Source organism: Drosophila ananassae, chromosome 2L (assembly GCF_017639315.1).
Source record: "Drosophila ananassae strain 14024-0371.13 chromosome 2L, ASM1763931v2, whole genome shotgun sequence".
Classification (NCBI taxonomy): domain Eukaryota; kingdom Metazoa; phylum Arthropoda; class Insecta; order Diptera; family Drosophilidae; genus Drosophila; species Drosophila ananassae.
In genome coordinates this window covers 10372891-10387562 of record NC_057927.1, presented here as the reverse complement: position 1 = coordinate 10387562, position 14672 = coordinate 10372891, and the positions used below count along the sequence as shown (strand labels likewise).

At 41.8% G+C, this 14672-nt stretch overlaps 1 protein-coding gene across 2 annotated transcripts in view; it reads left to right on the top strand.

Moving 5' to 3' along the window:
• LOC6499680 overlaps nucleotides 1-14672 on the top strand; it is a 31949-nt gene that overhangs the window by 4103 nt on the left and 13174 nt on the right. For both annotated transcript variants that reach the window (XM_014910695.3, XM_001954126.4), the window contains exon 2: nucleotides 12584-13390. In XM_014910695.3, the coding sequence (XP_014766181.1) occupies nucleotides 13084-13390 (307 nt within the window). In that variant the 5' untranslated portion in view covers nucleotides 12584-13083. The remainder of the gene's footprint in view (nucleotides 1-12583; nucleotides 13391-14672) is intronic.

Here is a 14672-nt window from a genome sequence, read left to right as displayed (position 1 = left end):
CATATTTCTGGTTCTTGTTCCCACTCACCTCCCCCAAGTTGCCAATAATTCAGAACAGTTCGCAAAAGAGCAAAAAAACTAAAGTTGCCACAAAGACAATAGTATACAGAAGAAAAAGTTCTTGAAAAAAATATTTTGGATTACATGTTATAAATAATTTATTACATTCAGAGTCATTAAAAAATAAATAATTAGTTGAATGATTAACTGTGTGGTATAAAAAGATTTTCTTATGCATGTATCAATGATCGACTGATGAATTTTTTTCGCGGTGTGACTGGAAGAAAGTAAACCCAGGGATTGCTGGGAATAAAGCCAAAGAAGTCGCCTCAAAAGAGTTACGATGCCTTTGAGTAAAACGCTTTCTGTGGTTGGCCAGCAAGCCGCTACTGTCGCTTTCGAACTGAGTGTTATCTGCATAACTCATACGCACTGTGGCCGCCGCATAGTTTATTCGAGGCAAGGGAGCCGAACCACGAACGCCGTGGAACAGCAAGGAGCTGCAAAAATTTGCAGCACATGGCGAACGCTTCTCCATCATGCACACCAGTACACACACACATACGGACACATGGAGCGATTTAAGCTTACGTAAATATGACCAGACTTTCCAGCTTTTACCCAGTTCTGGCATTTTTTCATCTAGCTAAAATCCTTTTCCCTCGCGCGACTGGCTTATCGACTTGCGCTCCTGGCAGCTATGTAGGTAAACTCTGGCTAGCAACTGCGGCACGACTCGGGTATTATCTATGCATGAGTGTTTTTAATTTCTCCCCCGCCCAAGGACCTCCCAGTACTGATGCCCTGATTAAGCTTCAGCTACGAAGTTGTTAAGGGGCACTTGCCGTGGAAAAGAGTGAGGAATACATTTTTTTGGTAGTTATTGATATAAAATCCCCAATACCTATGGAGGAAAGGGGAGAAATTTTACATTTTATTCTGGAAATTATAATAATTCTTTGAGGTAACACTCAGGGTTCTTATTCTAGATCAAAGGCGTTTAATTATTGATAATCGCAATTGTCAAAAAAAGGTGTGGTAATCTTAGAAGGCACTACTAGTGATTAAATAACCATCAATATTTTTGTAGTTTAGCCACCTCTACATTCACTCATTTATACACTTTATGCTCTTTGACGCAAAGTAAGATAATAAATACCCAAATATTAGCATCATACTTCACCATTCTCGTATTCGTTTTTTTGTCTTCTCATCAAATTAACTGGTCTGGAGTTCAACTCTTTGGAAAGCTGACCTCAGCTGTCGCCATCCATCAAAGGTCAACAGCGCCCGCACCTCCAAAACAACTGTTTGCCTGGCCGGCTATCCATTTCGTGGCACTCACTAGTCCCATTCACGCCCATGTAATGAAATGCCGAGGAGTGCGTTTGAAGACGCATTGAAATAACAAGTCGAGGGCCAGTTTTCTGCTCCTTTTGCTGCTCTCAGCTTTTCCTGACCCCTACACGCCACATTCAGCCGTTACCAAGACGTACTGAGCGCGTTTTCCCGCAATGAATGGCTGAATGACAGCCGCAATGAATGGCACTGGCTGGGACGTCCGGGCCGGGAAGCTCTGGGAGAGGGTAATGGTCAGAGTGACGCAGGGCGAGTTTCGTGACTAATGCAGGGGCATGGAATTGACAAGCAGCATGCTCGAACAGCCCAAGACAATAGGCAATAAAGTGGTAACAGGCAACAAACATAGCCTAATGTGGAGCGGGGATGATAGTATTGTTTCTGAAAGCCAAACTACGAAACTAAAGTCATAAATAAATTATCTCGCAAAAAAGGTTTCCTTAAGGTTAGTAGTCTTCCTTTGCTAAAATGTTTAAAAACTAAAGAAGCTGAAGAAGTTTCTGTGGCACTCAAACCATAAAGGAGTCGTAAAATATCCGCTACTGCTGACCTCTAAGAGTATACAACTAGAAAAGTAATAAATAATTTCTTGTTATATCTATATCCTTTCCAAAATACATCCGATCCTTAAGCGGAATACCTTAAAAGATTTTCAAATCGATTCTCCACCAATCTGCATCAAAACCCTAAATCGAAAATATTTTTCGGTTTTTTGACAAATTTTAAGGTCAGACCCCTTTGAAGAGTTGGGAATGTACGGGATGCACCTTCACTCCCACAGGGATGACCGTATCCTTGCCAATTTATACCCGATCCTTGAGCGAACCTTAAAAGATTTGTAGTTTTATTCTCCATCAATCTGCAACAATACCCTGAATCGAAAACATTTTTAGATTTTTTGTAAAATTTTTTGGTTTTGGACCACTTTGAAAAGTAAAGAATGAATGTAAACAAGGACACATATGTCTCACAGTGATGCCTATATCTTCTACAATTTACATCCGAGCAAAATACCATAAAAGTTTCGTAGACGGATTCTTTAACTATCTAACAACATTTTTAACAAATCTCTTTATTGAATTGAAAACTGCGTCTTAACCATCAAAGAAGAATTTCCCAAATGAGGAACGCCACAATGAGAACTTCTGGACTAGTACAGACAGGTAAACAATAGATTCTGTGAAATTACATTAGAAGAGACACATTTTCTATTTCGGTTCTCCAATTCATTTTGTTCCAAAAAAAGTACAAATTTTCCCGGGAATTAAAAAAAAAGTGCAGAGCATAAGATGCAGACGACGAGCGGTTGCCATTGGTATTGCGTCCTCGATTCTGACGGAGATTGGATGTGTGGCAAATGAAAGTTTCACTGCTGATTGAGTCAATGATGATGCCATTAAAAGTCGCAAATTGATGTTTTTGTTTCAAATGTGTCAGCGGCCATGGTTGTGTATGTGGGAGGAGCTGTGCTGGTGTCTGTGTGGCAGTCTGGGTGTGTGTGTGTGTGCCAATTACAAGCGTTAGACGCTGTTATTCGCATTCTAACAACGGAAACAAGCCAGAGATTTATTTTTGATATTTCCGCTTTGGTGAAGCAGTAGCAGCAACATGAGGGAGAAACTTTTTCGATAAAAATGTAAATTTATTGGATATGTGTGACAAACACGCTACCAAACCGTATATATCTTGTACGGTCCACACACACAGGATTCAAATGCGAATGACAATAATGCTCATGTTGTCGTTGATGAAGCAAGCAACTTGGAGCAACGAGGGGAAGGGCTGTGATCTCTGCTCATCACGCACGAGTTGAATCATATTTTTATGGTTTTTTATTGACACATTTTGATATGCCAGTTAACAACAATTCATTTATTTGCTTTTCGTTTCGAAACTGCTCCCTCATTGTTAGTTAGTTTGTTGTTCATTTTGTTGGCATGTCAACATTGACTTTTTAGTAGTTAGCCACTCTCTATTTTTTCGTCCAGTTTTATGTAGCGTTGCGAATTATGTAGTAGCAGCAGAAAACTTTTGGCATTACATAAAAAATTTATCGCATAAGCACATAATTCCCTTTGTCGGGCGATTTCAAAAGAAATAAACTTATTTGGACGTTGTCGAAGAATGTATGTAGGTGGTCTAGACAATAGGCATTGGAAAGCCTACTATCCCAGGGAATAAAAAACAAGATTTAATGACCATATTAAGTTATGATCAAAAGTAAGTCCAGGATATTACTCTTTTAAGTTTTACGTCTCAAAGAGTTTTTCGTGTAACCCATCAACAATGAATGGACTAGCAATATAATACGATTTTCAACGGAATAGCAAACCTTTATTTTCTTCGTAATTAAAAGATTGATATTTAATGAGTAAACAAACAACTGGAAAAAGGTCAACCTCGCATGTGCATAATAATTCAATCAGAACCGACATAAAAAACAAAAATAAATAGTGATTAATACAATATAATTATGTGTTTAAGCAGTATAATAAATATTGAATAAAAATTGCTCGCCAGTCCAAATATTATTTCTGATATATGTAAATACCACACCAGAAGCAAAAATTAATGACAAGAGAAAAGGATATTAAATGGCAATTTAAAGCAAGCAGCAGCGTGGAAATGCGTTCGTTGCAGACATCTCGGATGGCAATGCGAAATGCAAAAGGAATTTGTTCAACAAGGATGTCAAGAAGATGAGGACAACGTTATCGGGTGGGCAAGAAATATGCCCGACAAAGTCACATAACACAAATGTAAAGGGACACAATCACATTCCCTTTAAATGATTGCCGGGATAAAACATATTTTTAAATCAAAGCTGGGTGGAGAGAAAAGGGACCTAACCGCTATTAGGCCGTATTGAGTGGAAAAGCGTTGGCGGTGGCAAATCCGAAAAGGTTACAAATAGCCATCATAAAAACTTTATTTGTGCAAAGGATTGAAAACAAGAGTCGGCCAAAGGACAAAGACGACGACGCCCCTTGCATGCCAAAGTCGCCGTCTCACTCAACTCGAATCGGGCCATAGAACCCTATATATATCCTTTCCCAATAATATGGTCAAATGTGGCTGGATGGCCCGGGAAGGTGGGGAATGGTTAGGTCGACAAGCGTGTTTATTGTTGTTTATGTGCTATGATGCTTTGCCCACAATTTGCAGTCCTCAAACTCCCCTTTGATTTTCGTTATTCGTTTCGTTTCGTTTCGGTTTTCTAAGGGGCTTTGCGATTGCCTTTGTTTGGCGTTGTTAAAAAACATTTATGCGCCATTATCAAAAGCAATGCGACACCCATACAGACGAAACCCATATACCCGAAAACGCACACAAAGGCGCTCAGCACTCACATGTTGCTTATTGTGTTGTTCACGAGGTTATAGCATTTGATTATTGCCAGGGATTAAGCTATAATTGCGTATCGCATTTCGGTTATTTGTTTTCATTTCACGTTCACAGCGAAGCTCTTGGCTAATAGAGAATTGGTAAATGTTAAGTTGGCTTCTAGATGGTAGTGGGTGGTGCTCAGGGAATGATAATCATTAGCGGTTCGGTTATGCGGCAATATGTTCTGATGATTCTCGAAAGCCCTTAAGCCCTGGAGTTTTCATTTCCATCCGTTTCGGTATAATCCTAATTTAGTAGCCACAACCGGACAGTCTTAAAGTGTAAAGCCCTGCATTTTTTTTTTTTGGGAAACTGAATCATGAAACCACAGTGACACACACACAAGCAAACACACCATACACCGTACACACAAACGGAACTCACATGTGTGTGCCAATAGGCAGCAGCTGGAATCGGCTTGAAAATTTCAGGCATATTTGGCAACGGGTCATTAAATACGGAAATTGAGTCAACAAAAGCCAAAGACGCCAGGAAAGAAGCAGGAAGGATATATACAAGCCACTAACATATACGCACTTCCACCCACACAAGCACACATACTCTCAATAACACAATATGGCGCACAAAAATAGGATATACAGATTCCTAAAAGATACTCTATTGCTATTTCCAAAAAGCCCCTTAAAGTTTATTTTATAAACTCCAACAGTCGAGTAACAACAATCGATTATGGAATTTATTTTCTGGTAATGATATCATGACCTCAGGTGTATTTATAAACCCACGTGAATATAGAGGGCACCATACACACACACAAACACTAAACAACAAAAAATTCGGAAGTTTTATTTTTGGCCTGCTTCGGATCGCTGGCAAAAGTCAAGCTACATAAAAGATGCCTCCAATCGGTTACTTGTTTTTGTTGCCCCTGCCTCCTGGCTTTTGATTATGTAACCCTGGGCTTGGGACCCAACCCAAGCATAACAGATGCAAACCTCACGAATAATTGCCAAGACCAGGATAGAACGAGAGAGAAAACCCTCTATTGGCTGCCAATAACAGGCAGGATTTTGGCTAAAAGGAACTCAAAGCTGTACATATACTCTTAACTGAATGTTCCGAGTCAAAGGCTAAACTGGGGAATATGTTGATTGTGGGTCAAGCGTGAAAATGGTCCAAGTGTATGTACTATTTGCCAATACCATGTTTAAATTGTTGATTTTGGGCAAATGATTGCCAGGCAAGGATACATTCATAAATTATATATCACTGGGACTAAGCTTTAGAATTAATAAACATATTAATTGGCTTTATAAGGTCAATAATCCGCATTCAATAATAAGCTTACTGCAAATTAGGGTTTTACTAACCTCCTATACCAATTGCGCCGTTTCTTGAAACTTATTCAAGCCTGAACTCACTGCGAACCCTCAGACTTGGTTCTTAAACAGAGCCGACTTAGATAACCAGATGCTCCAATTATGTTCTACAAGGCAATAAGAGCTGTGGGAGACTTTAGCTTATTCCATACATTATTCAAGCCAAGCGGCAAGCAGCCAAGCAGGGTGTGAGTTATAATTGAAATAATTGCTGGTTATTTAGAACAATCAACTCGGCAGGTGAGCGGCAAACTTTGTTCAATTGAAGTTTTGTGCGGCTATGCCTGGGTTTTGGCACATTTCAGCCGCATTCCTATCTCTCCCGCTGTTTACTTGATAATAACCTGTCCTTGGCCAAATATGATTGCTGATCAGTGTGGCTTGGTTTCGGGATTTTAGGGTTTCTGCGCCTATTTCACGCACTTACTGGATGGGAATGCGATACGAATGTTTATCAACTAACCGAAAAGACAAACCTCAGACGACAATGCGAGATTGGTATTGCAATTGGGCACCAGCGTGAACTGGAAATTGGGTTAATTAGATGGTCAGGTGAGCAAAGCAAAGACCCGCTCAGACCATTGAAATTCTCTGCAATTGTTCCTGTTTGTGCCATTGAGTCGTTGGAAACAAAGAACCCGCTTACCAAGCCACCAACCCACCTATTGCAGCTGTGGTTGGGGGATTGGTGGGTGTGGTGGCTGTGAATCGTGAGGTATGCAATAAACATAATTAAAACGCCTTAAATTCATGCTACAGAATGCCAAGAAAATTAACTTTTCAGCATTGTTGGCGACAATTTCATGCAAGAACTGCCTCTGTTGCAGATACTCGCCTCGAGGCACAACAAGCGCAATTAACATATTTTATCAATCTTTTTTTTCGCCAGCCCCACAGCCAGCTCCACTTACGCAATTTAAATAACTCAAGTGGCAAACGGCGCAAAAGAGCGAAGGACACTCTGAGCGGCAAGTAACGAGGGGGAATCCTACGGGGGTGGAGAAGAGGCAGTGGGCTACGCAGGACCATGGACGTATGGCGAAGTCACCAGCTCCATAAACACATTAACACTTTGCGTATGGTCGGGGTGGTGGTGCCAGTTGGCAGGTGAAGTGCTGGCGGGTCAAAGTTGGCCAGGCAACATTAAGTCTGCCAAGTATTTTCATTTTTTCTCATACATCGCTGATTCAATCACTGAAATTAAAGTCTTTGGTCAAAGCTAAGAAACTAGTACTCAAAAATATTTCAAAATAAGGACTTTTGCCTTTAAGCTTGAAACTATAAAAAATATATTTCAGTTATGACTTTAGACTCAAACTAAAAAGCAAGCATAAGCCAGGAGAGCCAAGAAATTTGTGTGGAATTTTTAATAACCTCACCGCACAGAACAAGGACATTTTTTTATAATTTTTTTTCAAGTGTGAAGGCAAAATAGGTGCTGTGGGTATTGGGCTTTGTAGCAAGGTCGCCTAGCAGCGGACAACTCACGCACTTGGCGGCGGATAAACAGGATCCGCAGGATATGCGAGAGTCTGCCACATAAATTACACTTTAATTTTGCAGCATTTTTGGCCGCGGCTTATAAATCAGCCGAGTTCGCCGAACGCGACGACAGCTGCTGGTCCTCCGCCGGATTCTCTCCGGCGCTTGGATCCGGCTTCTACGACTCCCGCTCCAGGTCCAGCTCTTGCTGCTTCTCTGGCACCATAGCCTTTCCCCTTGCCACGATTTCCCTTCTCCAGTTGCAACTGCCGGGCCTCAGCTCGGGGCCAGGGCACTCGCAATATTGAAATTTCAATTTAATTACATAGAACGAGGGCCCGACCCGACCTCAGGCCCATGTGCTCCACGAGAGTTGCCCGCAAAATGAGCTGTCGTTGTGGGTCAAAAGGAGCCACCAGCTACCAGCATCCACCCAGCCCCCTAGCCCCTAGCCCCTAGCCCCACCCAATAACAACAGCAACAATAATAACAAGGAAACCGTGTTAGATCTGCTCACTTGAACTGAACTGCTCGGCTCGGCTTGGCGGTTTGGCTTAATTTGTTGAGATAATTGTGCCGAAATTATATTATTATTAAATTCGCATCCGTTATTCTGCCTTTTTTTGGCGCTTGCCTTTCATGCTTATTATGAAAATTGGATTTCAAGTGCTTTGTTGGGGGTCTGTGTGTGTGGGTGTGCGGGGGAGGATTTTGGGCGTATGGATAGGTGGGTGGGAAAAATTCGACCTTAGTTTGGGTTTCCTTCTCTTTTCGTAATTGGATTTTGGGTGAGATTTGGCCAGAAAAAATGAAGGAACGGAAAAGGCCAAATGTTATTAGCTGGGTCAGGGCTGCGAACCAAATCAGTTCCTAAAATTATGATGCTTTTTGAGATGAGCTAAGAAAAAAATAAAAGTAAAAACAAGTTCCATTAGGACATGGCCTCCAGACCCATTTTCTGCAATCCTATTTGTGACTTAAGTTCCGCAAAAAACCATAAAACAACTCAGCTCAAAAGTTCGCAAGAATTTCCATCTCTGCGTCTTGTTGCCTCATTTATAAATTTCGCACGCTCAGCGAATCGCGAGTTAAATTCTAAAATAGGCGTGGCATCAGCAGAAGCTAAAGCCCCAAAAAGAATGCCCACCATTCTCTAAACTCGGGGGCAAAGCTTTTAATTAATTCGCGGCAAAGTGGAAACAGAAGCAGGCAGCGCAAAGATTCAAAGTCAAGTTGCCACTGAAATCCACTTGAAAAAAAACCATCAGTGAAATAAAAACAAATTCAAAAATTAATTCTTATGAATTTACAAAATATAATTATGAATGAAAGCCATTCATGCAAAATTCTGTGCATGGAAAGAACCGCAAATGTGGGAAAGTTGCCACATGGGGAGAGTTGGGCTATGGAGCGGGCCAGTTGGCTCCAAGGGGGATTAACCGCATGCCGATCATGAGGGGTGGAAAATAAATTTTAAAGGGTATTTAATGAAAGTGCATTATTCACCATCTGCATCAATTATATGCAAAAAATTATGCACCAATCACTGCCATTTAAAGAGATAATTTCGCCTCTCATTTAACCCAAATTGAAACTATATACTAGTACAAAAGATCGTATTATTTATTTATTATTCGTATTATCGTATATTTTGGATCAATCTCTTAATCACACGTGGATATCAAAGTAATTAAGCTGACATAGTATGTTCGACTTTCTGTGAACAAAATTAAATTGTTTTTTGGGTCGCTTGCAACAGGAAGAGCCACGGGCTTAGGCCACCGAACAGTCCGGAACCATCCCAATATAGCACCACCTTTGGGATCAATGTCATCGACTGCAACGACAGATTTATGACAATCCGAGGGACTTTCTCCGACTGAGTCTTATGCTCACCTGACAGCTGATAGTCTGACGAAGCCCCGAAACTTGGAAATCAACATTTCAATTTGTTGGTACGCCCAACGCCCCGACGCTCTGGCAATTTGGTGTGAAAAACTTGTAGCTATTTTTAAGTCATCAGCACCAAGAGGAGCAGCAACTGGAGTAGCTGGCAACTTTTATTGCCCATGTGCTGGGCATGTTTTCGTGCCAATTGCGTCATGGCAGGCGAAATGTGTCAAGTGAGCGGTGACTGATGTGGCGAGTAACAAGGAGTTGCTGTGCACTGAGGGAAACGAAGGCAGAGCAGGATTTCCAAGGCCTTCAGATGAGGAGGTACGGCGATGCGGAACGACAGCCCCCACACTCAAAGGAGTGTTGCATTTAAGAAATATGCATAAAAAATTTTCATTCAAGCTCATGGAATTAAAAGTAACGAGTAAAACAGCAGAGCAGGCACTCAAAATGCCATTGGCTTTATGCTATGCCGGCAATTGTCTGGGACAGTCAAGCCCAGAACCTTTTCACACCCAAATACACCCGGGAAAATACATACTTTGCTACTCTTGAGCCGCTGTCATTGTCAATGTCTCCAGACAAATGCGACTGAAATGGCCTGAAAAGCGAATGAGTTTGCGTTTGACTGTCGACCCCCACGACCCCCAACAAAGGAAATTTGGGTGGGTTGTGGGGCAATCGTTTTCCTGGAAGAGTGGCATGTCGGATCGGGGCTTCACCAACCGGCCTCCCACGCAAATTTTCTGCACGCGCAATGCTAATCTGCTTTTAATTAAAACCAACTCGCGACGTTGAGGTCTAAGAGGCTTCTCTCTTTCAGTTAGCTAATTGTATTTTGCCATTTATCTTTGGCCAAAACATGCCAAATGCCAGCGACAAGCTTCAGTTACATATGTGGAAATTCTCTTCTCAGAAAAGAATGGCCCCAAATGACAATTACAATACAAATGTTTTTGGGCCTGACAGCGACTGCTTTGGGTTCAACTCAATAATCGTATTGTAGCTAATTAAAATGAATAGAATTAAGTATAAGCGTACAAGTACAACAAATAGAAAAGTCTCCTTTTGTGGGCTGTAGCAAAAAAAAAATTGCAAATACTCAGTTCTCCATCCTTTGTTCACATACTCTGCCTTCGGTTTACAATGATGATGAATGAGAAAATATTAGGGAAAATCAATCAAAATGTAAAAATGGATAAAAAGTCGGTGGTAGAGGCACTGCCAAAGTCAAAGCATATAAAATATGTCAAACGCAATTAATTATGAAATTCATAAAACAAAGCCACAGGCATAAAAACAACAATAGAGGCCATAAAAGCGTCAGAGGATGGAAAAATGCATGAAAAATGCGACAGACAAAATTATCATTCATAATAATTTGTACAAACAAAACAGGGAAAATGAAAAAGTGGGGTCGGGGTCGAACTCGGGGAATTGTTTGCAACTGTAGCCTAGGCCCTAGGTAACCAAAAAATAGGGAAATGGGGAAGGAAGGCATGGGAGCCGAAGATGGGGCAATAGAATGTTTCACACTGAGGCAACAATTACAAAAATGATGTTTTATTTAAAATACCAGACAGCCAACAGAAGTGTGGGGTGTTGTGGGGTGAAATAAAAATAACAATGCAGCGGCAATAACAGCAGAAACAAGAGCAACAGCAGTGATAATGTTGCCGGCAACACATGTTTACAACAAATAAAAAAAAGAGGAAAAGATTACAGCAACAGCATCAGAAACCGCAGAGACAACAGCAACGGGTGGCACCAGATTTAAATCCCTCATTCAATCCTCCTCATCCACCCCGCTCAAAAATGTCAGACGCCTGTGCGCACATTTTAATCAATAAACAAACGTGAAAATATGACAAACAAATTAATAAAATACAGCAAACGCAGGACCAGACAATGACAAAATATTATAAATGAATCCGAGGCCTCTCAACAATGGTGAAGTGGATGATGGGGGCTGTGGAAAGGGGAAAACGGAGGGAAAAATCGGGGGACAGGTCTATATATAGCTGCAACATTGTGGCCCTTTTGGATGCGTCCCTTTCCCACTCCCGACGACTAATTGTGACAATTCGGTCTCACACAAATGGCATAATAAATGTTGAGCAGAGGAAATGATGTGTGAAGTGCAGCCCTTCGGTGCCCCGCCCCTTTTCTCGGCTCCTTAACCCTCTATTACCCCATCCAACAGCCGATGACCAGGCGGAAGTGATTTTTGGTTTCAGCGCACGATTTTCCGTCAGCTGAAAATTTATGGAACAATGCTGATGCTGTCCCAGCAATTAGCCAAACTTTGCATGCACAGAACAAAAATTGTACCACTTTCAGTTTAGTTTAAGTAAGCTTTTTGGTTTTTGTTTTTATTCCCTTTTTTTAAATTTAGCAAGTGTATTTATTATTCTTCATTATTAAAGATGTTTATGATTTCTATTGCATTGTATTGCATGGCAAATAACTAGTAAACAACTTTTGTTTTGTGTGTTTCTGCCCTGTGTGATACCAGAATCAATTGAAACTCTTTGTTTAGACCACTGTTTCTGAACAATGCCGAAACAGGAAGTGGATAGATTCGAAACTCTTTTTTTTATTGAAAAGGGAGATGTCAGCTAGTTGATAGTTTGAAGGACTGGCAGAAAATGTGCAGCTTCCTGCAGGGAAGCGCATAATTGAGCACTGGGGAAAGTCGTAAATAATGCAAAACCCAATTGCTGAGCGGCCAGCGAAATATCCAAATCCAAATTGGACGCCTTTGTTGTCGATGACTACACTGCCTGCTGCCGTCAGCTAATTAGTCCCGGGGTCGCATTTTTGTGCGATCCCAAATGCGATTGAGTAAGGTCAATGGGCATGGGGCATAAGGCACGAGCCATGGGCCATGGGGCATTGGCATTTCCTATCTTTCACGGGTCCCTGGCCTGGCCGCATAAATCAATCGGAAAAACGGCCGCGGCACGTGACGATCGCTGGAATGTGGCAGCAATTTTTATTTCGAACTTTGTACAGTTTACGAGGGGCAATTAAATTAATATTTTTGCCTGGCAGCATTTTGTCAACAACAAATTTAAATGTTTTCTGACTTTCGTTTCTTCTTTCCAACTATATTTCAGGGGCCATCGTTGAAGCAAAGTTCTGGTGCAATTAGGAGCGGTACTAAAAGTATCCATAAATGTCAGGAGACAAACAATTTCGCAGAACAACAACTGTCAGCTACTTTCCAGGCAACATGTTGCCGGCAGTCATAAGCAGCAACATCATCAGCAACTGACAACTGGCAGCAACATCATCGGCGTTTGTAGCATTGTATCGTCGGTGGAGCTCGTGCGTCTTTCAGTCGTTCAGTCGCAAGTCTGGTGGTTGCATGACGCGGTCGCAGGACGCAATGAAAGAGACAGCCAAGCTGAGCCAGAAAAAGAGGGCCGCGGAGAGCGACGTGAAAAGTTTCCCAGTGTGAAAAAACAAAACAGAATTCCAAAAAAAGCTATTCAAAATACGTAATAAAGTGAAAGAAATATTAGAATATAAATTAGCATAATTTAGCGGAGAATCGCGCAGACAACCAGACTTTAATTTCGCACTTAATTAGTGTCGCACGGGCAGAGCGTTGACAATGTGGCAGACACTATCAACATTAGCCACATCACTCAGAGCCGCAAGAGCTGCATCCGAGGCAGATTGCAACTGCAGCGTGCAAAACGCGGAAATGCAAAGTCACAAAGCGGGCAACATGTTGCCGTCAACAGACACACCGCGTAGGTGTCGCTGTCACACAGAAATCACAACAAACAAAAGTCGCATCAGCAGAAGCAACAACAGCAACAGAAGCAGCAGTCCCAGCAGCAACAATCTCAGCCATGGTAGTTGCAACTACAGCAGCAACATGCTACAATTTCTGCTCCTGTTCGGCGTCCTTTGTGGTAAGTAGAAGCCGGCAAATGAGCCATGGTCGAGTGCAGTAAGTGACTTTTAACAAAACGCGCTTAAATGTCTCTGATTTAGTGCGCCACGCCTCCTGGGAAGAAGCCAAGCGGGGAGGGGGGATCAAGCAGAGTAGACAAACCGCCAAACCAAAGTGATATAGAGATGTGTAGAATGAAAAAACGGCAGCGGTTTCAGCCCTTGAATAAGATATACAGGGGGAGAGTGCCAACGGGGGCAAAAAATATACAAAAAAATACAAAAAGAAATAAATAAAAACGCTCAACACAAATCAAGATGAATTTTCGTGCATTTTTGTGCAGATTTTTGTACACTTTTTGGCCAAAAGGAAAAAAAAAACACTCACATACACACATGCCTGGCCAAAAAACGGCAACACACACAGCACATCGCTTGTATATGGCTTTGGTTTTTGTGCCCTGTCTAAAGCGCTACAACTGCCACACCAGCAAAAAATGGCTAAACAGCAAAGAAAAACATTTGAAAATAGCGCCAAGAAATGGAGGAAGATTAAATGGCTGGCCGTGGTGTTGGTGAAAGGGGGCAAGAGGGGAGCGGTACATCAGCAGCGTTGGCAGCGCAATATAAATTGACTCGTGTTTTTCATTTAAACGTTTTCACCCAATCCCATATCCCGATCCCCAATCCCAATCCTGGTCCCTGTTTTCGGCTTTCTTGCTGTTGCCTTCAATAATTCGGGTGCAGCAGCTGCAGTTGCTGCCACTTAAACCTGAAATTAACTTTGGCCCACGAAAGTATGCAGCTTCAGGAAGCAAAAAAGCAGGAAAGCAACGAAACATGGCAAATCGGGCTACGTGAGCCGGCTAGCGTGGGATATCCTGCATCCTGTACACTTGTGGCTGGTGGCTGGGCGGGTGGTCAGCTTTTCTCCCATGACCAAATTCTGTATTGCTTGATTATTTCGTTTGAAATTGATGCTGCCATCAATTACAGAAAACCACAAAGACGACCCAGACAGTGGAATGGGAAAAATGAATTCGGTTAGCAAGGCAACTGACTCAGATAAGACTACAGTGGGAAAAATATCATTGAAACATATAATCTTAGATAAAAAATTTTGCCATATCCCCATGAAGACTGTCGTACCATAATTCTCTAACCAATTAAAGGCCTTCTAATATTTACTATTCTTTTTTTAATTTCTTGCTCCCAGTGTATACCAAGAGTAATCGACAGCCGGCGTGCAATTGGGTTTTCATTGCCGTTGGCTGATTGGTTGGACTGGTGGCTGGCTGGTTG